The sequence below is a fragment of the Schistocerca cancellata genome, chromosome 7 (genome assembly GCF_023864275.1).
Source record: "Schistocerca cancellata isolate TAMUIC-IGC-003103 chromosome 7, iqSchCanc2.1, whole genome shotgun sequence".
NCBI lineage: Eukaryota > Metazoa > Arthropoda > Insecta > Orthoptera > Acrididae > Schistocerca > Schistocerca cancellata.
In genome coordinates this window covers 400,434,164-400,462,108 of record NC_064632.1, presented here as the reverse complement: position 1 = coordinate 400,462,108, position 27,945 = coordinate 400,434,164, and the positions used below count along the sequence as shown (strand labels likewise).

At 40.5% G+C, this 27,945-nt stretch overlaps 1 protein-coding gene across 1 annotated transcript; it reads left to right on the top strand.

Moving 5' to 3' along the window:
• The first annotated feature begins 29 nt into the window (after nt 1–29).
• On the top strand, nt 30–27,351 carry LOC126092171 (succinate dehydrogenase [ubiquinone] iron-sulfur subunit, mitochondrial). Its single transcript, XM_049907646.1, has 7 exons — nt 30–180; nt 1,173–1,339; nt 2,738–2,881; nt 17,158–17,353; nt 21,416–21,517; nt 26,448–26,570; nt 26,987–27,351. Exons 1-7 carry the CDS (start codon nt 130–132, stop codon nt 27,086–27,088), a joined length of 885 nt encoding a protein of 294 aa, XP_049763603.1. The 5' UTR covers nt 30–129; the 3' UTR covers nt 27,089–27,351.
• The last annotated feature ends 594 nt before the right edge of the window (nt 27,352–27,945 follow it).

Here is a 27,945-nt window from a genome sequence, read left to right as displayed (position 1 = left end):
TTGAGTGCCTGCTATTTTTATTTTTATTTTTTTTTCTGAACTGTGAAACGTTGAGTTGGCAATAGTGTGCCGAAAGACTTCGTTCACATCAACGTAGTATCTCTGGAAGTAATAGCTGCGCGATTCGGAATGGCAGGTGAAGCGACAATTATGCGGCTATGCAGAGGAACTTTTGGGAATGTAAGTTGACCTGTCATAATTCTGACTATATGGCGTCACTCCGAGAATCGGCCTGACTAAATGACGCTAAAGACTACGCTTGTAATGCATGACTTTTTATAACAGTTACGGGATAGTATTATGTAACCCACTACTTTCTTAAGGTGATTTGGTGTTTAAATGGCAAACACTGAGAAATGAATTGTTAGCAGGCACTTGATTTGGCATTAGATTTATATTATCAGAAATAATTAGTAGGCTTATGATTTGGCATTAGATTCATCTTATTTTAAATAACAATTACGCAAAGCAGTAACAGTTCTTCGTATTTTTGACAGAGAGAGAGAGAGAGAGAGAGAAAGAAAATAAAAAGAAGAATACTCTGGTTTATTGTATATATATGATGAAATGCTGTAGCTCTAAGGTCATCCGTCACTAGTTTGCGTGTTTGATGCGAAAGACAGATGTTGGTAATAACGGGTCAAGAGGAATAGGCAATACGAGTCGTCGGAGTTGATCAGCGGTGTATTGTTAATGGCTGTTGGCGACGCCACTCTTAACTGCGTATATTCACAGTATTATTGTTAGCCAACGATTGTGGAAAAAAAAATCTGGTTGTGGTGACAGATAGCTCTGTTGGTCTCATATCTAGGTTAGGTTGGAAGGTGACAGCACTTGTCGGTTGCGAGTTGGCGGGAAAAGAAATAATAATCATAGTTATGGTGACAGACATAGCATTGCCTGAGGTTTGCATGAGGTTAGGAGAACACAGTTAGATCCATAGCTAACCTGTTTGAAAAAATAGCCACAGATATCATGTTACAGTCACCATGTTTTTTACACCATTTGTTCCTTGTTTCCTATGTCATTAGTCAGAGCCGATTAGCTGCTCAGTCATTAAAGAGTTGAATGTTGTTAGTTCCTAATACATGTATAATCTGGGTGTTGGCACTTCAGTTACGTAAGTAATGAACTTCGATAGAAGATGTCATAAGCCCTTTGATCTGTTGTAGGTACGGAGGCTTCATAGTGCCACAAAGCAGCAAGCAGCGGCAGCAGCTGCTGTTGCTGCAGAGACTAAGGTGCAACCAAGGATCAAAAAATTTTTAGTGTATCGATGGAATCCTGATAAGCCCACAGAAAAACCTACAATGCAAGAATATGATGTGGATCTCAACACGTAAGAACAAATTCAGCATTACCCATTGCTCTTCATTTTGAGGCACAGTGAGTTATGGGGTGTATACAATTGACGTGTCCGGAAAAATGGGCTAACAGTCAAATACAAAAACTGAAGAGATAAGTGTTGCCATCTGTTGCTGGATGAGGGAATTATAAAAATTAGCATGGTCTCTTGACTAAATATCACTTTTCAATTTTAGTAGTTCCTGTACCTAGCAACAGATTGCAACACATATCTAAGGTTTTACATTTGAGGGTTAGCCCATTTTTCCATTCATGTCTTCAGTTGGTTGTTTATAATTGGCAAGTTCAGGGACTAGGGAATTAATATATAATTTTAAATAGTAGTAATAAATAACACACAGGATAACAGAAAATGTTATTTGATCCCCATAATGTAATTACAGCAAATATGGTGGACCTATATTTTACTTGGCATTGGATGATGTAATGCTCCAAGAGCAGAAGTTCTGTTTTTTCATTTTATTGTATGTCATGGTAGTTATGTTGAATCATAAATAAATAAATAATAGCTGAGAAAACAATTGACCACATCTTGAGCTGCTGCAAAGTGATCACCAAGACTGACTATAAGCAGTAGCACAAAAGATCTACTGGAGCTTGCTTATGCCAAAAGTATGATCTTCTGGTGGCAAAAAAATAAAAAAATGACATTGAACCAACATTGACATAATCTAGAAAACATTGCCAAAAACAAAAAGGTCAAATTACTATGGGACTTTGGATGGGTTGGCTTTTGGTACACAATATACCAGACATTACAATTATGGAGAACAAGAAAGTGTGGAGCATTGATGTCACACAGGATAACAGAAATGATGAGAAACGAGTTAAATAACTTAAAAAGATACAAGAACTTCAAAATTGAACTGTAGCTACTGTGATGTAAACCAGTGAAAGTGCTCCCAGTGGCTGTCAGTGCCAAAAGAGCTTAGTAACCACTTGAAAATCATTGGCATTAACAGTCAACTGCATTATAAAAAGTCCTTTGGGAGGTGTCAGCCTAATAGAAAAAAATAGCAGGTCCAGCATAGTTACCTCTTTTTATTGTTCTGATAATAATAATAATAATAATAATAATAATAATAATAACTTAAAGTAACACATTGTTTCGTAACTTGTCATGTTTTGTGTTTATTTCACATATGCTCTGGGGAATATTAGCAATCCTTTGAAGTAAACTGAGTTGTCTAGAGATAATGAGACGACATAAGGAAATATTGACCCAGTGAATGTTTAAAGCACAAGATCACAAAAGTTGTAAAGCAAAATAAGAATACAAATAAATAACAATCCATATTTGACATTCTATTTACTAGTTCTATCGCTAAGTCATGTTTTTCATACTATGCCCTTTTTGGAATGTTAATTTCAGGTGTGGTCCGATGGTGCTGGATGGTCTAATAAAAATAAAAAATGACATTGACCCAACATTGACATTCAGGAGATCATGCCGGGAAGGCATATGTGGATCCTGTGCAATGAACATTGGAGGTGTCAACACACTGGCATGTATCAGGTGCCTAAATTGAAAATGATTTTTCTGCTTATTTGTGGTCACAGTGTATCAAGGCTTTTGCAACTAGTCTTCAGGACGACGAAATTTTGTATAAATGTGGCTTGAAGTTTCATTACTAAAGGGACTTCTAGATTGACTTATTTTACACATGATACTAATGCCGATGGCATAGACCATATCAATTCAGGCTGGCTAGGAAAAATAAAAAATTACCTTCATAGTCTCAGATGTTATTGAATTTAGCATATGTTACAGTAAAGGACTAAGTAAGAAACACATTTTTTTCGTTTTTTTTCCAAAAAAAATTTCTGCTCAAAGATAAAGCTTTATGATTACAAAGATATCCTCCATTTGGACTTATCTGTCAAAGTTCTTTTACTGTAGAATTCTGAAATTTTTATAATTTATGGAAAACATTTTTTTTGTTTTTTTTTCAAAAATGCCAATACATAAAACTTTGTTTGTGTGTGTGTGTGTGTGTGTGTGTGTGTGTGTGTGTGTGTGTGTGTGTGTGTGTGTGTGTGTGTGTGTTTGTCCCCCCCACCCCCCCACCCCCCCCCCCCCCCTGAAAAGGAGAGCTTCCAGCTTCCACTTTTCTAAACTGAACATAAAGCAATTGAACTTTTTGCCATGCATGAAATATCATCACATAACAGGTTCATAAAAATCGAAACCTAGCCTTATTTAACATAGCTTTAGTTTTGAAAGATGAGGAAGAGACTCATTTTTCAAGCATTTTAAGTGGTTCCAAATGTATGCGCAAGGTACAAAGACTTAAAGGTTTCAATTTATACAACTTCTGTGCACTCTGCTTAGCCAGTCAATTAACTCAAAATATATTCCACTGCTTCAGCATCTTCCTTTGATATAAAGTGATGCCTTTGTGTTGAACCAATAGGAACTGGAGCATTGAAAATCTTCAAACCATTGTGAACAGGAAGTGAGCACTGATGGCATTGCTGCTGTCCTTCAACTGAAAACCTATATCCAGCAGTTGGTCCATGTGGTAGATGAAGTTCACTACAATTTCATTTAAGTCACAACTAGTGTCTATAATCTCTGCAATCCACCAGTCAGTCACACACACACACACACACACACACACACACACACACACACACACACACCACAAACATCCCTCTTCTCAGGTTGTGAATCTGAATATTATCCTGCTACCTCTGAGATGTTGACTGAATTTCTTCTTTCTTCCTCTTTAAAGTGCACACAATATGAGTTCTCTCATTACATTGAGTCCAAAAATTTGTCTTCTGAATTTCATTCACAGGAGTAGTTTGTTTGGACCATTCTTCTTTCTTCCGCTCACGGAATTCTTCGATTTCCTGTTTGGACAAAATAATGAGGGCTCTGGATGTGTAAGATTTTACGACTCTCATAAAATTGTCAGCATTCTGAATCGCAGCTGTATTTGGTCTAGAAAGATTATATTTTGTAGCATGATGTTTCATTAGGCTCCTACACCATCACAAGGCCCATTCCTGTGACCAGTATCACTGTATATCCAGTCATTTGGCGCAAGTGACTTACTCAATTCAGACAGCTGTTAAAGATTTTTAAAATGACTAGGAGCACCATCAGAAATAATGATCTTCTCTGCCCATTTACAGTTGAAGAATTTTGCGCATTGCTAGTAAAGCATGTGCCGAGTCATGTCCTGTATCATCACTTATAACTACAACACTTGTGGTCTTGTTTGAAAATATGTCCCACCTGTAAAAATTGAAACCTGGTCATTACTCCAATAATATCCTTGTACTTCATGTGGGAGAATGCAAAATCACAGTGAAGCACTAAATATAGTTCAGCTTGTACACACCCTTTCACTTCTGCAAAGTGTTGTTGTTGTAATTTCTTCAGATGCTTGTGTGTTACTGCTTTCATTGGCCATTCACAAAGTTCATCAATGAAACTGTCAAAGGCATCAGTTTTCTTAATAGTTTATTTTCCCCCCTTAGCATGTATGTAATTTCTGCAGTTATCTGCTACGTCTTCCAGGCCAATTGTCTGTAAAGACAGTCCTCCCTTTCCAGGGAAGTCACCACATTCTTGAAACAAACGAGTCTCTCGGTTTATGCCACAGACTACTAATGACTTCACATGCCCAACCATGGTGTTATGTCACATGCCCCAGTAAGTTCTTTAAAGTTACCACTCAAAGTTCAAAATTCACACAATACACACATAAACAGACATCTCGAGGTGGGTGTGCAACTACCCACTTAGGTCGTAGTGAATAAAATTTTGATATTCCAGTATGTGAAGTTGTATAGTTGCTCTTATAAATTGCAAAATTTTCTTTAATACTGCGAGTTATGTACCTCTTCATTTTCACAACTTTTTGACCTTAGACTGTTACAGTTATAAGGTCTTCTTTATTGGCACTCTGGCAAGAACTGTTCCATATATCTTCCAGATAAAATGACTGCGCTATTTGAACTTGAGTTGCTTCTACAGGATGACCATAATAGGGATCTGGTCTTCCAAATACTCTTTTTACAGACCTCCCGTTTCCTGATTTGTCCACCATGTACTTTGATACTGATGGAATGTGGTCCAAAATTGTTGTCTTTGAAAATGTCTTTGGGATAATAGGTAAAACTTACAACTTTTCACTATAGGGTGCACAGTATTCAACAGTTGAATTGGTATTTGTGAAAAATTCCACACAATAGGTGCAAGAATGCTTTGGTTCATTTTCTTGTGAAGATGGAATTTCTTCTTTGAAGAGTGTGGTCCCTTTTGCTGTAGTGTATTAATCCACAGCTTTAGTAATTTCTCTGCACTTTCTTGATGCATAGACTTTAGGACTCAACTTCACTGACCACGGTTTCTTAACAGGACTAACACCTATCTCTGTAGTAGAGTGATTCAGGGTATTTAACTCTCCCTCTGTTGATGCAAAATCTACATCTGTGGCATTGTGAGGCTTCACCTTGTACAGATACTATCATTGTTGTTATTCTGTCAAAATATTAAGAACACAAAAAATGATCACTGGAAACATCTTCACTTTGACACAGGGTCTTCAAATGAGAACACTTATACCCAATGTGAACAAAATGTTTTTTTTTTTTTTGTTTTGTTTTGTTTGTCTGTCTTATATATCACTCGTGTATGGGTATGCAAATAGTCAGCGCACTTCACTCTCCTATGGCCCCAGTCAGAAGACATTTCAAACTATCTTCTTCACAAAACACACTGCAATTGTGTCAGCTGGTGAATTCCTCACAGAACTCACTGGATGGTTTTAGATTTCTTAGAAGCCTCTTCAGTAAACAAATTAGCACTACAATACAGAAATCCACAATGAACAAACATGACAAAGAAACTACAACAAAGTGTAATAAATATCTGCAACAATGAAATAGAAAAGAAATAACTGCAACAAAGACTATAGAAATAAACATTTTAACAAAGAAATTAGTAAGAAACAACTTCATTGAAGACATACATTACCCTTAAAATAAAACCAGACCAACTTAAAAAGTGGAAGCTCTCCTTTACAGATAATACAGTACTACATGGTACTAATCAACAGAAAAAAAATCTAACTTTTATAGATGGGCATTTTTTGAAAAAAAATTTTCTGTAAATTATTAAAAAAATCAAAAGGCGACGGTAAAAGGATGCTGACAGATATGTCCAAATGGAAGATACCATTGTAATCATAAAGCAATTATCTTTCAAATAAAAAAAACTTGAACAAAATATCTAGAACTGTTACAGAGATACAGCATTTTAAGTTTTTCTGAAATTCGCATGTTCGAAGTGGTGTTTGCAATGTCATCTTTGGAGGCCTGTATCTCGGGGCAGGAATTTTTTTGGAGGAAAAAAAAAAGTATTTCTTACTTACTCTTGAATTTTAACGTGTTAAAATTCAATAACATCAGAGACTGTGAAGATAACTCCCCCCCCCCCCCCCCTCCCCTGCCCAAAGTGACACAGGTTATGCCCTATAATCAGTTGATGAACTAATTGCCTTATAGTTCACGTCGGTGTGGAATCAAATGGTTACAGGCTACGCAATAATGATTTCAGAAATTTGTGCCGTTTTGAGTCATTCCTCGTTTAAGCAAGTTGATGCCCTTTACAGTAATTGCCAATAATTTTCATTCGTTCAAGAAAGCTCCAAATATGGTATTTAATTTGGCTGTATCAGCACTCTGTTTAATGGTGGCTGACATGAGTGTAACTCCTAATAAAATGAGAATACAGTTAATTATTTGAATTTATGATTGTCATGTATTTGTTGTTCCTTGCGTGATTTAAGAGGCTGAACTGTGTTCCTTAATGGGTTATTCTTGATAATATTAAATCCTCCCCCCCCCCCCTTTTCCAACTTACCCCTGTGTGATTTCCTTAATTACAGTTTTTGTAGATTCATTTTCATTTTAATCAAAGTCGTAAAGGGTACAGCAATCGGTTGCAAATAATGTGTATTGCTTATCTAAATTTTAGTCACTGTGTGACCAAGTTACAATAAGTTAACTTGCACACCTTTTTAAATATACACTTGTGTAAGCTTTAAATGTGAGCCAGTTATAAAATAGGGTCATTTCATGCCAAAGAGACCAATATTAAAAAGTGTCTCCACTCGACCATCTCCAAATCTAATGAAGTTTGATGTGTGGATGTGCCAAGTCTGCTAGACTTTTTAAAAAAGTTCTAGCACACATTTGGTCATTTGCTTTAACATACATTGATAGCTTTTATGCTGAATCACACCACAGCAACAATTTGGGATTTAGCCACACCTAAACATAGCTAAAAGCCTCTAAAGTGTCTGAAAAAGTCACCGTGCTTTTCTGAGAGCCACTGCTACTTTTCATATGAACCAATCGTACCAAAACTTCAGAGGGTTATTCCTACCTATGATATTTGTATGTGGATCTTATTTAATTAACAATGGCTGCCTAGTAGAAAAGATATGCATCTGCAAAGTTGACCAAAATTTTCTACATGCAAATTTTAGGGAATTTTTTGGGGACAATATCTCAACTGTCTCTTGTTCAATCCTCCTTTTATTACCAAAGCTGGAAAGAACATGCTTTAATTTCTGGACCTTGCATATTGATGAGTAAGAATACCTATTGAAAAAGAGGGAGAATGGATTATCGGTGAATACGAAAAATTAATACAGTTTGAAGTTGTAGATAAAAAAATGTGTAATTGTAGTATCTTTTAGTAGTATAAGATTTGCCTGCTGTTTAGGGAATATAACTACTAATAAATGTCTTTACATTATTTTACAGTATAGAATATAGATATAATAAAACCTCAGAAAATGCTCTTGAGATCATAAAATCTAGATGATCATAATGGAATGTTATGTTGTTTAGACTGTTTTAACCCTACAATGTGTGGTGGTGCATATATGCATTGTCACTCAGTTTCCATTGACATTATAAAGTAGCAATATTTTTTTTAAGGCTCTGTCGTCGCAGCAGTGATACATTGCTGAAATACCACTTTCAATTGTTGCTTTCATTGCCAATTTTTACTATGTCGGTCTTCTGTGACGCGTAATCTTTGGTGTTGACATTGTGCAGTCTTAGTGTTGAGTACCGAGTGTTTGAATACTCAATGATTACTGTTGTAGCTGAAGGTAAGCATTAAAACAATATGTTTTGATGGCCTTATTTGTATATTTTATATTCAAACAAGACCGAATCTTCCATGTTTCAAACCTGGATATTCATAAGCTTTCAAAATTTCGTGTTATAGGTTAATAAACTATTGTATAAAATGAACCAAGAGACCCCTTTACCCAGCTATTTTGATGGATTAGATGGAGCTGATTGTCTTAAGTCATCATGAAAAAAGTAAACTACAATCATTTAAGAAAATGTCACCAAGTAGGTCTGGGCTTGACTTTACTGAAGATGCCCAAATTTGTCTCTACCATAATGCCTTGTTGATGACAAAATTTCAGTTCCTGCAGAAGCCTTGCTGTAGTCCATATGGTAAAGAAAAACATGTAACTAAGAAGGCTTTAACAGCAGTGACCATTCCAGTGTCTGGCCCCCAGGGGGTCCACAACTCTTTTGTGGATACGTGCGTAGCGAGCACGGGACCCCGAGCTAATGTGGCCCTCCTTCCTTTCCGGGCTGCATACCTTCCCTTTCCGCATCCTTCCCCATCCCTCTCTTCGCCCCTCCTCCCCTCACCTCTGGCTCTTTCCTTCCCTTTCTCCCCATCTGGGAGTATGGTTTGTGCCTACGTCCGGAGACGGACGCTCGTAAGTGTACTGCATTCTTCGCCTTCCTTGCTTTTCTGTCTTCTTCCTTCCTTTGTCCTTCTCTTTTCCTTACCTCTTCTCTTTACCCTTTTCTCCGCTGCGGCGTTTGAGACCTCTCTTCTTTCCTTTCCCTTTCTCTTTCTTCCTCCCTGTGCGTGTCTGAAGGCCGACCCACGCCTTTTGTGCGTAGCCGGTGACGGGGTAACGCGTAATTCCCCACCCCGGGTAGACAGGTACGACACGTACGTACCCCCTGGTAACGGGCAGGCCCAGGGAGGGGTGATTACCCGAGCTGATACCTTACGAAAGTGCCGATTGGTCCCTCCATCCGTTTGTCGGGAGGTGTGACCAGTGGTGTGAACAATCACCTAAGGCGGGAGTGCCCTCAGAGAGGGCCCCCACAAGGGAGGAGCGCGCCATCGGAGACGCCGGTAATCATGGGGGATTCTTCCGCAATGGTTTCCTCACCTTCCACTATGTCTGCTCACAAACGTAAGTATACTGAGTCTCAGCCACAGACGATTCTTCCATCGTTGCCACAGTTCCTTGTTGTTTCTCGGTCTGACGAAGGTCACGACTTCTCCACGGTCAACCCTTTCATTATTCAGAAAGGTGTCGACGCAATTGCAGGTCCTGTAAAGTCTTGTTCCAGATTACGGAATGGCACCCTGTTGTTAGAAACACACAGTGCCCTCCAGGCACAAAAATTGCTGCGTGCTTCTCTGCTCCACACCTTCCCTGTCCGGGTGGAACCGCACCATACCTTAAATTCCTCGCGTGGAGTCGTTTATACACGCTCCCTCGATGGATTGTCTGACGAAGAAATTCAGCACTACCTGTCTGACCAGGGCGTAACGGCTGTTCATAGAGTTATGAAACGGGTTGACACGAACATCATTCCAACCCGAACTGTCTTCTTGACATTTGACAAAGTTCAACTCCCATCGAAAATCAAAGCAGGCTATGAGATAATTTCCGTTCGCCCTTACGTCCCAAACCCTACGTGTTGCTATCGATGTCAGCGGTTCAATCACACCAGCCAGTCCTGTTCCAATCCGGCCAAATGTGTTACGTGTGGCAAGGATGCCCATGAGTGTGCTTGTCCACCTCCATCCCCTCGCTGCATCAACTGTATGGGTGACCACCCTGCTTCCTCTCGAGATTGCCCCGTTTTTAAGGACGAAAAGCTCATCCAGGAAATAAGAGTGAAGGAAAAGGTGTCGACCTTTGCTGCTCGAAAATTATTCGCCAGTCGACAGCCCACCTTGCCTCAGACAGGAAAATACAGCACTGTCCTTGCTTCTCCTCGGCCAACAAAGGAGGCGGCCACGCAGACTAGCGACCTCACCTTTAGTACCACGGTCGTCAGATCGGCCAGCGCAAAGATCGCCCGTTCAACCTCACCACTTTCGCCTGCCCACTCTATGGCTCACCCTTCATCGGGTTCTGCTAAATCTCGAGCCCAAAAGTCAGACACCAAGCCTTCCAAAAAAGAGCATACTCGTGAAGAGTTTTTACGTACCGCAACTTCCCAACCATCGGTTCCTCCTTCATCTAAACATCATACTTCTAAGAAGGCTCAAAAGAAACCCAGTTCCTCTCCTTCTCCGCCAAGGCGTGTCCCATCTACAGAACCACCTGGCGGAAATCGCCCTCGGCCGTCTTCTGTGTCACCGAGGCGCACTGCTGGTGGCCGGTCAACCGGCCGATCGCTGGTGGCAGGGGCTGCTCCTGACCAACCTATGGATCAGGATCTTCTGCCTTCGGCTGAATGCCATTCCATGCTGTCGGTCGCAAGCTCTGAGCAGTCGTTGAGTTGACAGCACCCTTGGTCACATTCCTCCATTTTCTGTTCGCCCTATGTCCATTATCCACTGGAATATCCGCGGCATTCGAGCCAATCGGGATGAATTGTCGGTCCTCTTACGATCCTACTCGCCGGTCATCTTCTGTCTTCAGGAAACAAAGCTGCGTCCCCATGACCGCTTTGTTCTCCCACATTTTCAGTCCGTCCGATACGACCTCCCCTCTGTTGAAGGCACTCCAGCCCATGGAGGACTCATGATTCTTCTCCATGATACTCTCCATTATCACCCAATCCCCTTAAACAGTTCCTTCCAAGCTGTCGCCGTCCGTCTTTCCCTTTCTGGATACACGTTCTCTCTTTGTACTGTATACATTCCATCATCCACACCAATGGCACGAGCTGATCTCCTTCATCTTCTTGGTTGGGGACTTCAATGCCCACCACCTGCTTTGGGGATCTCCACATCCTTGTCCACGTGGCTCTCTATTGCTAGACGTCTTCCACCAAGCGGATCTAGTTTGCCTCAACACTGGGGTCCCCACATTTTTGTCTGCCTCCACGACAAATTTATCTCATTTGGACCTTGCGGTCGGTACTGTTCCGCTAGCTCGGCACTTCGAATGGTTCGCCCTTGATGATACACATTCGAGTGACCACTTTCCATGTGTCCTTAGACTGCAGCCTCCACTGCCATATATGCGATCGCGACTCTGGAAATTTGCCCAAGCCGATTGGACACTTTTTTCGTCTGTAGCGACATTCGATGACCGTCGCTTTCCCAGCGTCGACGATGAGGTCGCACATATTACCGACGTTATTCTTACAGCTGCGGAACGTTCAATACCACGCACCTCCGAATTGCCCCGGCGCCCCCCAGTTCCTTGGTGGAACGAGGCATGCCGTGACGCAATACGTGAGCGGCGACGTGCTCTTCGCATTTTCCGTCACTATCCTACTTTGGCCAACTGTATCCGCTATAAGCAGCTCCGTGCGCGATGCCGTCGCGTCATCCGCTATAGCAAGAAGGCAAGCTGGAAATTCTTTATTAGCTCATTTAACACCTTCACTCCCTCCTCGGAAGTTTGGAGTCGGCTTCGACGGTTCTCAGGCGCGTCTAGTTTCTCCCCGGTCTCTGGGCCCACTGTCGTGCATGATACCTTAGTGGACCCCGTCGCAATTTCTAACTCGTTGGGTCAGCACTTTGCTGAGTTTTCGAGCTCTTCAAATTACCCGCCAGCGTTTCTCCCGAAGAAACGTGCAGCGGAAGTGCGACATCTTGCTTTCTCCTCTCAAAATCACGAAAGCTACAATACTGTTTTCTCCATGCGGGAACTCCAACATGCCCTCTCTTCTTCTCGCTCCTCCACCCCAGGACCGGATGGTATCCATGTCCAAATGTTGCTGCATTTATCAACCCATAGTCTGCGTTACCTCCTTCGCCTTTATAATCGAATTTGGACCGACAGTACCTTTCCCAGACGGTGGCGGGAAGCTGTTGTCGTTCCCGTTCCGAAACCTGGAAAGGACAAACATCTCCCCTCTAGCTATCGCCCCATTTCTCTCACGAGTTGTGTCTGTAAGGTTTTGGAGCGTATGGTGAATTACCGTTTAGCTTGGTGGCTGGAATCCCGCAGTCTTTTAACACCAGCCCAATGCGGATTTCGGAAGCATCGTTCTGCAGTTGACCATCTTGTTGCTCTCTCCACTTATATCATGAACAATTTTCTCCGGAAACGCCAAACGGTAGCAATATTTTTTGATCTGGAGAGAGCATACGATACCTGTTGGAGGACAGGCATCCTCCGCACACTGTTCTCTTGGGGCTTTCGAGGCCGGCTGCCCCTTTTTCTTCGCGAATTTATGGCAGAGCGCACTTTTAAGGTGCGGGTGAACACTACTCTCTCCCGTACTTTCTCCCAAGAAATCGGGGTACCCCAGGGATCCGTGCTGAGTGTTGTACTGTTTGCCATCGCCATCAATCCAATTATGGATTGTCTCCTTCCTGATGTCTCGGGCTCCCTCTTTGTGGACGATTTTGCGATCTACTACAGCTCTCAACGGACCAGCCTTCTTGAACGGCGTCTTCAAGGATGTCTCGATCGCCTCCACTCGTGGAGCATCGAAACCAGCTTCCGTTTCTCACCCAGTAAGACTGTTTGTGTCAATTTTTGGCGACGTAAGGAGTTTCTTCCGCCCTCCGTACATCTACGTCCTGTCAACCTTCCGTTTTCAGACGTCGCTAAATTCTTGGGTCTTATGTTTGACAGAAAACTGTGCTGGTCCTCCCACGTTTCCTATCTTTCGGCTCGCTGTCTGCGATCGCTTAACACCCTCCGTGTCCTGAATGGTGCCTCCTGGGGAGCGGACCGAGTGGTCCTTCTCCGCCTCTATCGCGCCTTAGTGCGCTAGAAATTGGATTATGGAAGCATAGTCTACTCCTCTGCTTGGCCGTCTATTCTTCGGCGTCTCGACTCTATCCACCACCGTGGATTACGTTTAGTGTCTGGAGCTTTTTACACTAGCCCTGTGGAAAGCCTTTATGCTGAGACTGCTGAACCTCCGCTGTCCAATCGGCGAGCAGTCCTCCTGAGTCGTTATGCTAGCCATCTGTCTTCCATGCCTGCTAATCCAGCCCATGACTTTTTTTTCGATGCCTCCTTTGATGTAGGGTATGCAGGCTGCTCCTCCTCCCTACTACCCCCGGGAGTCCGCTTCCGTCAACTGCTCCATTCTCTTTCGATCCGCTTTCCTAAAACCTTCTTGACAACTTGGGGTGCAGCACCGCCTTGGCTCCGTCCCCGGATCTGCCTGCTCCGTGACCTTTGTCAATTTCCCAAGGATGGTACCCCTACACTTGTTTATCGTCGGGCATTTGCTGCTCTATGTGCACAAATGACGGACGCCACATTTATTTACACCGACGGCTCGAAAACATCGTTAGGTGTAGGGAGTGCCTATATTGTTGGCGACACCCCAAATTGCTTTCGGCTTCCGACCAGTGTTCGGTTTATACTGCGGAGCTTTACGCTGTTCTCCAGGCTGTCCACTACATCCGCCGCCATCAGCGGATACAGTACGTTATCTGCTCAGATTCTCTCAGCTCTCTCCTCAGTCTCCAAGCTCTTTACCCTGTGCGCCCTCTGGTCCACCGGATTCAGGACTGTCTGCGCTTGCTCCACCTGGGGGGCGTCTCGGTGGCGTTCCTCTGGCTCCCGGGACACGCTGCTATCTGTGGGAATGAGGCGGCCGATATAGCGGCCAAGGCTGCAGTCTCTCTTCCTCGGCCAGCTATTCAGTTGCTTCCCTTCACCGATCTACGGAGCGGTTTATGTCGCAAATTTGCTCATTTATGGCATGCGCATTGGTCGGCACTTCCCCGTAATAAATTGCGGGAAGTGAAAGCCCTTCCTTGCGCTTGGACCTCTTCCTCCCGAACGCGTCGTCGGGAGGAGGTAATTTTAGCTAGACTCCGGATAGGACACTGTCTTTTTAGCCATCGACATCTTTTAAGCGGCGATCCTCCCCCACTCTGTCCCCACTGCTCTCAGCTGTGGACGGTAAGACACCTTTTAATTGAATGCCCCTATTTTAATCCGTTACGCTCCCGTCTACAGCTATCGCCTGATCTATCGTCGATTTTAGCAGATGACACGCGCTCAGCCGACCGCGTTCTCCAGTTTATTAGTGACAGTGAAATGATGTCAGTCATTTGAAGCCTTTTTTGGGGGTCAACCACCCCCTTTCTGTAGTGGATTTTTAAGCAATCCTTCTATTTTTAGTTTCTCCAATTTTATGACTTTTTTTTATGAGGCCTGGCGGATAGCGAGAAGGTCTCAATCTCCGCTAATTTCTAATTTCAATCTGCCGCCGCTCATACCTCACCTGTCTTTCAACATCATCTTTGCCTCTGTACTTCCGTCCTGACTGACATCTCTGCCCAAACTCTTTGCCTTTACAAATGTCTGCTTGTGTCTGTGTATATGCGGATGGATATGTGTGTGTGTGCGCGCGAGTGTATACCTGTCCTTTTTTCCCCCTAAGGTAAGTCTTTCCGCTCCTGGGATTGGAATGACTCCTTACCCTCTCCCTTAAAACCCATATCCTTTTGTCTTTCCTTCTCCTTCCCTCCTTCCCTCTTTCCTGACGAGGCAACCATTGGTTGCGAAAGCTAGAATTTTGTGTGTATGTTTGTGTTTGTTTGTGTGTCTATCGACCTGCCAGTGCTTTTGTTTGGTAAGTCTCACCACTTTCTTTCTAAATATATTTTTCCCACGTGGAATGTTTCCCTCTATTATATTCATATCATTAATATATACACACACACACACACACACACACACACACACACACACACACACACACACAGTTCCAACTGGAGTAATCATATCGGAGGTTGAGTGTACTGTGTGGTCACTGTTTACAGTACAACACAAATCTAATGTGCTTTCTTTAGATGTGTAATGGATTATCAGCATGTATTAACTGTATTTTACAATTCACATTTTTTATTATTTTATACTTTTTATACTATATGGATGTAAAACAGTGACTAATACTTTACAGATATACATGTTCTTTCGTAAAGTACCCAGTGGCATCAGTTATTCACTTTAAAATTGAACATAGTTTTAAAAAAATAGAAACAATCTTGTTCAAAATACGAAATTTTTATTGAAATCTTGTTACATACTAAGCACAGTTGAAAGAATTGGAACATATAAGAGTGATGTTACAAGTTGTTACTCCAGCTGTGGCATGTCAAAAGAACCAGGAATCTTCCTGCTTTAACATGACCTCTCTCACAAGTTTCACATGAAAGTACATTATAATAAACTAAAACTAATAAACTTTCCGTTACATGATAAAATAATAAGGGATATACATTATATTTGTCTTCAGTAACTATGTACTCTTATGTGATCTATGAGTGTGATCATAACTATATCATTATTGGTAGATCAGTGTGTCTGTTGGGTCCAGCCCATATTAGCTGAAGCCCAATGGTTTTTAAACAGTTTGCAAAATTGGAAGTGTCTCGTGACCTCCTGCTCATTAAGCAGTGCCCTACAAGACGATACCTGATGGCAAAAGATTGCAGACTCCTCCAACATTTCCATACACCTTCTCTTCTTGCATGGATGGAACATCGTCATATGTGCGGACAAAAGTGTTGCGCTGTGTCCACTTTCAAGGTGGACAGTGAACACAGGTGTGCTGATCAGACAATGACCTAGTTCGCATATCAGTGCAAAGTTTCTGGAGACAATTATAATGGGTTAACCACATGAAAGTTTGTTAGTTTTAACACTGAACTGTGTATATTATAAAGTATCTGTATGTGAAACTACTAAGAGACATCATGTTAAAGTAGAAAGATTTCTTGTCCATATGTTTTGTCTGTTCCAGTTCCTTCAGCTGTGCTTAGTACGTAACACAGTTCTAGTAAAAATGTCATTAACTTAGCTATTTTGAAGAAGATATTGTAAGCTATGTTCAGTTGTAAATTGTGCAGCAATAATAGATGCCACTGGTTAGTTCACACAACTACCACTATGAGCAACTGTAAAACGTTAGTCACTGTTCTTAGTCACAATCACGTTTCGTGTCTTTAAGTCTTAAAAAGCATAAAATAATAAAACATACTAATTATAAAATAAAGTTAATACATGTTGTCAACACATCATGTATGTAAAGAGCTCACTGTAGATTGGTATGACGTACACTGAAGCCAGTTTTGTTGCAACTGTAACCAGTGCCCTCACTGTGAACTCAGCCTTCAATATGATTACTTCAGTTGTGACTAAATGCATACATGCAGTTTGAATGTTTCCACTTACATCTACTGGTATGTATGTGATGATTGATCATATTTAATGCTTATACAATTATACATTTAATAAGGCATGTGTGTCACCTTATTGTAAATGGTTCTATATGTCTTTTAGCACTGAAGATGACCACTGAGTTACCGAAATCTGGATATGTAATGATTATTTGAGACTAATTGCTGTACCCTTTACCACATCAAAAACATACAGTCTCTGGGCACAACTCCTTACCAAAGAATTCAAATATGATTTCATTTTAATGTCTCTTGAAATCCTGGAAACTTCATGCTATTAGATATATTTAGTTTCTGTAACATTAGTCTACTAATGATCATATAGTTGCTGAAAAACAGAAATTTCACAGCATGTAAATGTCCTTTTGCAGCAAAATTGACACCAATCTAAACAAGCCAGTTAAAATATATCCTCTGCCGCATATGTACGTAATAAAGGATCTAGTTCCCGATATGAATAACTTTTACAAGCAGTACCGTGAAATTCAGCCTTGGCTGCAGCGGAAAAATGAACCTCTTGCTGGGAGCCATTCTTACCTGCAGTCTGTGGAAGATAGACAGAAGCTGGTGAGTGTTATACAGTGTAGTTAAAATATACTGTTATATATATTTTGTATAATATTTGTGCATGCATGCTCTGGAGTTCATTTAAGGGAGACCATGTTAGCTGTTGGCTTTCTTAGTTCTCTTAAAATAATTTCAGTCACCTTTTAAAGTTTTCCATTGATCTGCTGAATGTTGTGATTTGTAACAGTAACACTTTTCCACACACCAGTAATTATGAAAGTTAAGTAGTTCCTGTATTTATACTTGCCCAGCAGAATTTTATTTCTATTTTTAAACTGAGTCAGTGAAAGGGTCCAATTCCACCCATCTGCTTGGACCTGTGACGTAACTGTGTTATTTTGTGTGACGTCATTGAGGCATGATGATGTTAACATCAATGATCAAACTTGTTTGACAAAATTACCCTTATCTAGCCACGAATTTGCCAAACAAGCCTGTACATGTTCAAACATCATTTGTCAGTTTAACCTCACTTTGAAGCAGATACCCCTTGTCCGAGGTTTGAGTCCTCCCTTGGGCATGGGCGTGTGTGTTGTCCTTAGCGTAAGTTAGATTAAGTGTTGTGTAAGCCTAGGGACGAATGACCTCAGCAGTTTGGTCCCATAGAACTTACCATAAATTTCCAAATTTGAAGCAGATGCTGTATGTCCCCGTAACTATTGTGATAGTAGTGACAATAGCCACAAATGCGGACAGACCAGTTCTGCCATTGACTTTATCACTGTGTTAGAAGAAGAAGAAGAAGAAGAAGAAGAAGAAGAAGAAGAAGAAGAAGAAGAAGAAGAAGAAGAAGGACTCCGGTCCAGGGAATGGCTTAAAATGAGATGTTTGCCCATGAATATCTGCTAAAGGGAATATTACCCTTAGAACCTGATGAATACATCAACTTTCTTCAAATGGACAATGAAATTTTTTAAAACTTGTGAAGAGTATACTAAAGACGTAAACTTGCCTGTTGAGTTCACTCTTATCTCACCATGGATGTGTCAGACATGCCCGTACACGTACCAAAAAAGCTTGTAAATTTAAGCATGCTTTTGAAGCAGAAGCTTTGATACTAGTGAGAATGGCTACAAATGTGGGTAAAGCATTCGTAGTAGCAGGGAGAGATGCATCAAACCAGTTTCTGGACTGAAGACAACAAAAGCAACAACACTGACTCTGGCACTGTGTTTAAAGAAGAAGAAAAGAAGACACTGGTCCAGGGAATGGTTTAAAATGAGAGAGAAATATACAATTGGAAACTTATTAAGGAAATGTTACATTCAAACCTGATAACTACATCAACTTTCTGTGGGTGGACAGTGTACATTCAATAACTTTTTTATTATCCCCCCCCCCCCCCCCTAATATTGAAAAAGAAGACACAAGTATGTGAAAATTCATTCTTTTCTACTTATTCCACTAAGACTGTTGATTAAAGTATCACTACATAGGAATATATAGCCCACATCATCTGTGGAAGAACCAGAGAACTTCGATTTCATATATTTTGTTTCAGTTCTGCTTTTTTGTGACTATATACTTAAAATCTTGATTTTGTTTGTAACGTTTTCATGTGTAATATATGGCTGGGAAAGATGCTATACCTCTACCTTTTTGGTAATTGTCAGTGTTATTTCGTCTTTATACTTGACCGCAGTTTCCATGGTTGTGAAGACTCATGATATAATGAGATAAATTGTAATTAAACAATTTTTCACTAAACAGTGTTATGAAAACGAAAATTGTTACTCACCATGTAGCAAGAGATGATAAGTCATAGATACGTACAGCAAAAGGACTGTCACAAATAAAGTTTTCAGTCATTGAGGCCTTCGTCAACAATAAATGTGTGTGTGTGTGTGTGTGTGTGTGTGTGTGTGTGTGAAACCACACTGTGAGCAGCAGCACCTGTGCATGATGGGAGTGGCGACCGGGTAAGGGCAAGGAGGAAGCTGGGGTGGAGAGGGGGAGCAGGAGTAGCAATAAAGGAGAGAAGTAAAAAGACTGAGTGTGATGATGGAATGACAGCTGTGTAGTGTAGTGCTGGAATGGGAACAGGAAATGGGCTGGATGGGTGAGGACAGTGACTAATGAAGCTTGAGGCCAGGAGGGTTCGGGAATGTAGGATATAATACAGGGAGAGTTCCCACCTGCGCAATTCAGAAAAGCTGGTGTTGGTGGGAGTGATCTGTATGACACAGGTTGTGAAGCAGTCATTGAAATGAAGGATGTCCTGTTTGGCAGCGTGTTCAGCAGCAGGGTGGTCGACTTGTTTCTTGGCCACAATTTGTCAGTGGCCATTCATGTGGGCAGACAGCTTGTTGGTTGTCATGCCCACATAGAATGCAGCGCAATGGTTGCAGCTTAGCTTGTAGATCACATGGCTGGTTTCACAGTTAGCCCTGCCTTTAATGGGATAGGTGATGTTTGTGACCGTACTGGAGTAAGTGGTGGTGGGAGGATGTATAGGGGACAGGTCTTGCATCTAAGTCAATTACAGGGGTATGAGCCATGAGGTAATGGGTTGGGAGCAGGCATTGTGTAAGGATGGACGAGTATATTGTGTAGGTTCGGTGGACGGCGCAATACCACTGTGGGAGGGCTGGGAAGGATAGTCGGCAGGATGTTTCTCATTTCACGGCATGACGAAAGGTAGTCAAAATGCTGGCAGAGAACGTAATTCAGTTACTCCAGTACTGGGTGGTACTGAGTTATGAGGGGAATGCTCCTCTGTGACTGGACTGTGGGACTTGGGAGATGGTGGGAGACTGCGTCACAAATATCACAATTTCTGGTAAACACGTAAAAGACAATCTGTGTTTGACAAATGTATCAAACAGCACTGTACACATCAAATATTTGTCAAGAATAGTTAAGTTTGACAAAATCTTTGATCGTTTACGGGGGTCTTCACAAATTGTGTTTGCAAAGAGTGTGTTGGACTACCTGGTGGCACGCTCTAGTGTGTGATGTTTGTTTCTAAATTGTTAGTGTGATATTTGCCCAAGTGCTGCATGTTACAGGAGGTTGTGGGAGTTTGTTTTTTGTTGTCTTGGCACTATATTGTGTCAGTGCCATTAATTATTGGCTACCAATTTATTTTAGGTTTTGAAACTGTTAGTTTGTTGTGTTGTTAATGGTTTGAAAGGTTGCACAAATGTTTTGTTGTTGAACTGCTTTGTGGACATCAGACAGTTTCGTAACACTCTTGCACTGAATGGATGGACGCCTGCTTTGGCCACAGCTTAGTTTATTTGACCGTAAAAGTAAAGCTATTATCAACCTGAAGATTGGGTTGAACATCATAGTGCTTAACTAGGTGTGATCCTATTGGTTGTGGTTTGCCATTAAGTTCCTACAACCTTTGCGCTGACTTATTTGGCCAGTTATAGGGAGATCTACAGTGAAACATGGATTCTGAACCTCAGTGTAACTTGGTCTTTTTCAAATTAAGAAACATTACCAGAGGTTAAAGAAATGAAAAGTGAGGTAAAAATCCTAGGATGGACTGAGAATCAAAACCAGTACTTTTGAATTCATAATTTTAGGTTTTCTGTGGTGCCATTAAATCAACTTCAGGCACTCTCTTGCTTCAGCATAGTGTATGAATGTTACAACATGTGTTAATACAAAATTTTGTATCTCTAGTGTAGTTTGTCTGTACTTGGGTTGGAAACATTACCCCATATTCATAGCATGTCATCCTGCTTTTTGATTGATTCAGCCATTTATAATTTCAGTAGGAAGCTGTTCAATAGTCACTCCATATTTAACTCACTTTTCTTTGTAAATATTACAGACTCAAAGATAAATTCAGACACAATTAGAAAATAGGGAAACCTTGGAGACTTTCATGTGAGTGACTTTTGTGGGAGTAATTTTCTTCTTTTCCAACACATGATTTGTTAACCTAACACCATTTGGATAAATCATTTTATCATGTAACATTAATGTAGTGATAAAGTTAAAGCAGCCATTTTCATTCAGAGACAGTGTGTTGACATTACCTTGAACTTTGGATTTAATTGAATGTTGTTAATTTGTTGATGCTTATTGGAATGCTTTCTTTTGTTACAGGATGGTCTCTATGAATGCATTCTTTGTGCTTGCTGCAGCACATCATGCCCCTCATACTGGTGGAATGGTGATAAATACCTTGGTCCAGCTGTCCTAATGCAGGTATTGGAAACAGTAAATTTATTTAGCAGCAAAGTTTTTTCTGATAGATGAACCAGGGAATTTGAAATCACGCTTCTTATATTCAGCAAACACTTCCATTTCTTTCCTAGTATAAGTTTACACTTGTAGTAATACTGTTTGTAGTGATTTGACTATATTTGCATCAAACATAAGAGTGAGTCACTACAGGTATTCAGATTATTACTATTCATAAATTTAATCTGTTCAGGCAAGATTCAACAATTAGTGATTATATAACTGTTTGAAGGACCTCCAACATTGTACATTTTCCTTTATCACAAGGTGTAATGAGTTATCTACAGGCAATATTGGAGTAATAGAGAAATATTGTTTAAAAGTAGTTTTTAAGGTAAACGTTCATCTTAATTGCGGAAGAGTTACAGCAGCGCTGAGCACTGCAGTGAACTCTTATGATGCAGTAATGTCTTATGGTCATTAAAATGACTTTTCTCTTTGGTCTTTAGGTTTGTGTGCATTGGTGTGTGAAGTAATATGCAGCATTCTGAACAAAAAATACAGTTGAAATACCACTTCTTATGAATAAACTGGGGCTAAGATTTTATAGGACCAACCCACAGATGATGTGTCTCCCAGATCTTTCCTGCACGACTGCTTTCCTGTTTTAGTTAACTGTTGCTGTACACCATATTTTTATTCCATAATTTGTAATTGGGAAAATGATTGATATGCAGCCGAACAGTGTCTTTATAATGTTTGCATAACATTTATTGCATGTGTGCTCTTGAATAAGTTTCACCTCCTAAGAATTTACTTAAGATTCTGTTTGTGGCTATCTACAAGAAATTTTACGTTCCGTTACTACTTTACATTTTCACAACTGTTGTGTATTTCCTCACACCTATCATTTTGCATTTTTCTATTCTATTACTAACTTGTATTTTTCCTTCATTGGCCTACTGTACTATTTCATATACAACAGTGTGGCAGTAGATCTCTAAGTCTTCACAGGCTTCACTTTTATGGACAGATTATCGTCAGTATGTAGCATTTTCAGTACAGTTTTGATGAATAATTTATGGATGTAAGAGATGAGTGGTTCCATACAGAATCTTGAGGCACACTATATTTAGTATTAGCACTTTCTGCTCTATGTGTACTGTTCTAAGAAGCTATGTAATACATTATCTAGTCATAGGCACTGGATGTAATTAAAATCCTCCGTAATTTGTCTGATATTACAGCACTGGCAATAAAAAGCTTTTCAAAGATAAAGTATACACCTATGACACATTCACTTTTTACATACTACTTACCATCCTATCAAGGAAGAGAGCAATTGCTGCACTGCTGGATTCATTTTAAAATAAACCTTTTTCGATGGGAAAAAAGTGTGTTGTTCAGAAAATGGAAAACTTAACTTACAATAGAACTATAAATTTTGTATTCTGTTTGATAGCATTTTTAAACACTGAGTATTTGGTTTTGAGAAAACATCTAGTTAAAATATGTTTCTGATTTCTGTTGACAGATATCATATACACAGTTTTTGAGATTTTAATATTTGGCAGATTATGTCCTGAGAAGTGGAACAATTTCATTAACAAATGATGATGGTTATGTCTGTGGTGTCAGTGAGAGCAAGCCGCTGGGCTTAGACAGCTAACTCTTGAAGATTTAAGCTTTTTTAAATCACCTGAGGAAAAATAGCCTTGAGAGCACTTGCAGTTTCACACCGGTCATTTTTAAAAATTGCAGTATGGGTAGTGGAGAAGCCACTGTAAAATTTGTGGTACTTCTTCGAAGCTGTTAATAACATCCTGTATGCTAAAGCCAATTCCTTGTTTTGTTTATCACCTTTGTGCATAGCTTACTGGAATAATTATGTCTTGGTAGCAGATATAGTGTAATTGGTAATTTGTAGGGGACAGGAAAAAATAATTTTATTTCATTGCAAATATCAGTGTTGTATCATGCCAATTTTGCCTCTGTTTTTTGTTGTCAATTTCAGCACTATTTTATCAATTTGGATGCTATATTTTGCGAATTTTGGCGCTTTTTTTTTCAGCTTAGTTTTAATGAATGTTCCTTATTTTTTTCTTGTCTCCTTTATAATATTATGTTGAAAATGAAAATATGTCCATTAGTTTTATTACATTTATTTACGTCATGCAAAAAACTGATAAATTAATCTTTTAAATAAAAAAAATAACAATATGAATTAGACTACTGCTTGCCAAGTAGGCGAAGCATTGAGTGGCAGACAAGCACATAAAGACTGTTGGTCTACCCATTTCATATTGTAGTTGTTGTTTGTTTCTGGATATGTGATAAAAGAAAAACAGGCTGTGAAACTGTACAGCTAAATGTTTTTCAAAAGACATTATTGTCATAACTTCAACATTCTCTTTTGCAATACTCAGGTAACTGGAGTTAATCTTCTGTCCATCATATGTGATGTTTGTGTGACATCGCGTATCCTGGATCCCTACTCATCACTGTTGTTGCCACTTCCCTACACACCAACATCCCTCATGCCCATGGTCTTGCCACTGTTGAGCATACCTTTCCCAATGTCCTCCAGGATCCAAACCCTCTGTCTCATTCCACATTCACCTTACTAACTTTAACACACAACTACTTCTCCGTCGAAGGGAAGGTATACGTACAAATATGCGGCACTACCATGAGCATTCATGTGCCCCACTGATGCCGACTTGTTTATTGGCCATCTAGAGGAAACCTTCCTGATCTGCCACAAACCCCAAACCCCTGATTTGGTTCAGGTTCATTGATGATATCTTCTTTATGTGGACTCAGGACCAAGACATGTTGTCCTCATTCCTTTGCAACCTCAAACCTTTTCTCCTATCTGCTTCTCCTGCTTCTCCTCAAACCAGCACACCACCTTCCTGGATGTAGACCTCGTCCTCTCTGATGCTCCCTTCACACCTTCATCCACATTAAACCATCCAACCACCAACAGTACCTGTATTTTGACAGCTGTTGTCCCATCTACACAAAAATAGTTTCCATACAGCCTGGCCATCTGGAGATGGCATATCTGCAGTGACAGGAACTTCCTTCCCCAGTATGCCAAAGGCCTCTGCAAATGTGCTACCCCTCAGATGTAGTCTGCAAGCAGATTTCCCATACCATTTTTCAACATACCCTCAGTCCTCCCATCACTCCCCCCGACCCCCAAGAACCAGCTGCAAGGGAGTGCCCCCCTTCCATCACCCAATATGATCCTGGACTGGAACCAACTGAACCACATCCTTTGTCAGGGCTTTGATTACCTGTCATCACACCCTGAAATGTGGGACATCCTAATAAGATGCTACTCATCCCTCCTAAAGTGGTGTTCTGTTGTCCAACCAATCTCCACAATGTCGTAGTCCATCATATTGTCACTCCCAATCCCTTGCCACAGGGATCGTATACCTTTGGAAGACCCAGTTGCAAGACCTACCCAATCCAGCAACACAGCACTCCCTATTCCAGTCCTGTCACAGGTTTACCCTACCCCAACAGAGACCAGGCCACATGTGAAAGCAGCCGTCATATACCAACTTTTTGCAATCATTGCACAGCTTATTATGTTGGTATTACTACCAGCAAGCTGTCCACCAAGATGAATAGACACTGCAAACATGTGGCCAAGATCAGTGTAGACCATCCTTTGGCACAAAATGCATGATCTGCCAGGCAGTGCTCTTCTCTCCCCCCATTTGTACCCTGCTATCCCTCCCCTTCCCCCACCTACTCCAGATTCTGCTTTCGTTCAGCTTGACAGTTGTGTTCCAGTTGGGGCAGTGGTCGTGTGTGTGTGTGTGTGTGTGTGTGTGTGTGTGTGTGTGTCTTCTTTTTTGAAGAAAGCTTTGGACAAAAGCTAAATGTGTAACAGTCATTTTGCTGTGCCTGTCTGCAACTCAGTGTGCCATCTTAGCAGTGACAAGCAATCTGTCCTTTCCCTAATGCTGTTGATATTCTGACCTGGCTTTTCCATTGTCTGAAAAAACATGCGCACACGTTCACATAAGCATAACTGACACATGTGTGGCCATTGTTTCAGTGCTTTGGAGCCTGACTGCATCTGATGGAGAAGCTGTCTGCTGGGATGGGGGTGGGAGTGGGGGAAGGTGATGCTAGTGCTGCCTTTGGGAGTGGGCAGGGACTTGGTGGGGACAGGATAGCGTTGTTAGGGGCAGCATCAGGAGGATGTACTGGGGGATTGGGATTGGGGGGAATGGTGAAAAGGAAAGGACTTGGGGGTACATTGATGTGATAGTACCGGAGCAGGAGTAAGGAAGGGGTTGACTATTGAAGGTTTGGATGAGGGGGTTACAGAGTGTGTTCCCATCTGTGAAATTCATTAAAACTATGTAACTACTTTTTCATGTTAACTGTATTACATTCTGTTTATGTTTCTTGTGATTAATGTCTTAAGAAGACTTGCAGGCTGTTGATTATTCTGTAGATTGGGTTGATGCTGGAATACCTATTTGGGAGAGATGGGAAGTATTGTGAGAAGCATGTTTGTCATTTCAGGGAACAGTGAAAAGTAACCGAAGAGTTGTGGAAAATGTAATGTAACATGGAAATGGAGAGATTTCAGACCCGTGTCCATATGACTTATTTTCGTGTGCTTTGTACAATGACTTATCCTTAAAGTTTTGCCTTACCTTTGTAACACCCTGTATCATGTGAAGTTTACCAAGCTTGCCCTACCCTCTTTGTTAATTGGATCTTGAGTTGACATTTTATTGTGTGAGCCCTCCATTCTTTAAGCACGAGCTTTCAAATAATAAAATATTGCCTTGTTTTATTTTTTCTTGTAATTCACTGTTTGATTAGTGGGTATATCTAGGGGATTATGTTTGATTCCATTGTGTTGTTTGAAGAATGTGTATGATTACTTAGTTTTAAATGTGAAATATGTTCCTTGCAGGCATATCGGTGGATAATTGATTCTCGTGATGAAGCTACAGAACAACGTCTGAGTAGGTTGCGAGATCCCTACTCTGTTTATCGTTGCCATACAATTATGAACTGCACGAAGACATGTCCTAAGGTATGTGTGTGTTAGTGAACTCATTTCATAGACATGGATATTTTGGCTACTTTATTCAAAAGGTGTCACAGTGTGCAGTTAGTCCTAAAACATACAGCCATGCCACTCATGACGTGGGGCCCATTTCTTCTTCTATTGTGCCCACTCCCCCCCCCCCCCCCTCCCCGCCTCCCCCAAATACACTCACTCACCCACACCTAAACACATTACTACTGGTGCCTGTCACTCCAATGGGACCCATCCCCTATCACACGCTGAACCCTCCAGCACCTCTAATCGTGTGTTATCTGCTCACATGGATCCAGCCATTCCCTGTCAATTTTTCTCCCTTTTTTTCTTAATTTATTGAAACGTGTCATAAATAGTTGCAATTTTCATAGTAGAATTTCCATAATCATATTTGATTTTTGTTGCAGGGCCTGAACCCAGGTAAGGCAATTGCGGAGATTAAAAAATTGCTGTCTGGGTTCAGCAAGAAAGAGGAACCTGGTTTGGAAACAGCTGCACTACAGAAGTAATGCTAGGGCTTTAAAAATATATTGAGTTATTTATTCCCTGCCACAACTGAACTTAATTCAGTTGGCTTATCGTTCTCTGAAGACACTGTCTCATTTGCATTGGCAGCAATTTACTGTCAGTTGTAAATATTACAAGAATTGTTGCACAATGATCGGCCACAATTGTGTGTTTTTGATTTGCAGTATTATAAATATTTATTACGTGGTAACTTATTGTGATTGTGCAGACCACTTTGAAGTATATAAACACAGTTCTCATTTTATTCATTCATTCAGGTTACATTTATTATTGCTGATAGTTGCAAAGAATGTCAGTCCACCTACCTTTTTATAGCAAATTGTGTTTTCTTTAAACAGCTTTAAGGGGGGACGTACACGAAACTGCAGTAATTTTAAAAGTATTTTATAAAACTCTAATTTTTTAAGATAATCAATCCAAATTTGGTACAGTTATTAAGAAATGTTATGCGCATATGAACCTAAATTTTCATTTTTATTGACCTTTTACATCTTTAATTATTAACAATTAATTTTTTTTCAACAATGTAATTACAAATGTTCCTTTTTTGAGAAAACTGTGAGAGCAATGTTAATGAATTTTTGTACACACTTTCATACCAAATAATTACAAAACTCTGTGGAGCAGAATTTTTATATCTTCTTTTGTTCAGTTTTTACGGGTCTCCCAATTTCCCTGAAAAATAATATATCAAATTTAAGGAATATTTTCTACCATAAATACCTTACTATTTTATTAAATGAAAATTCCTTCCACAGAATTTTTCACTATAGTACTGACTAGTCATATACCAAATTTCACTTCTCTACCTTTTGTGGTTTTTGAGAAAAAGGTACAT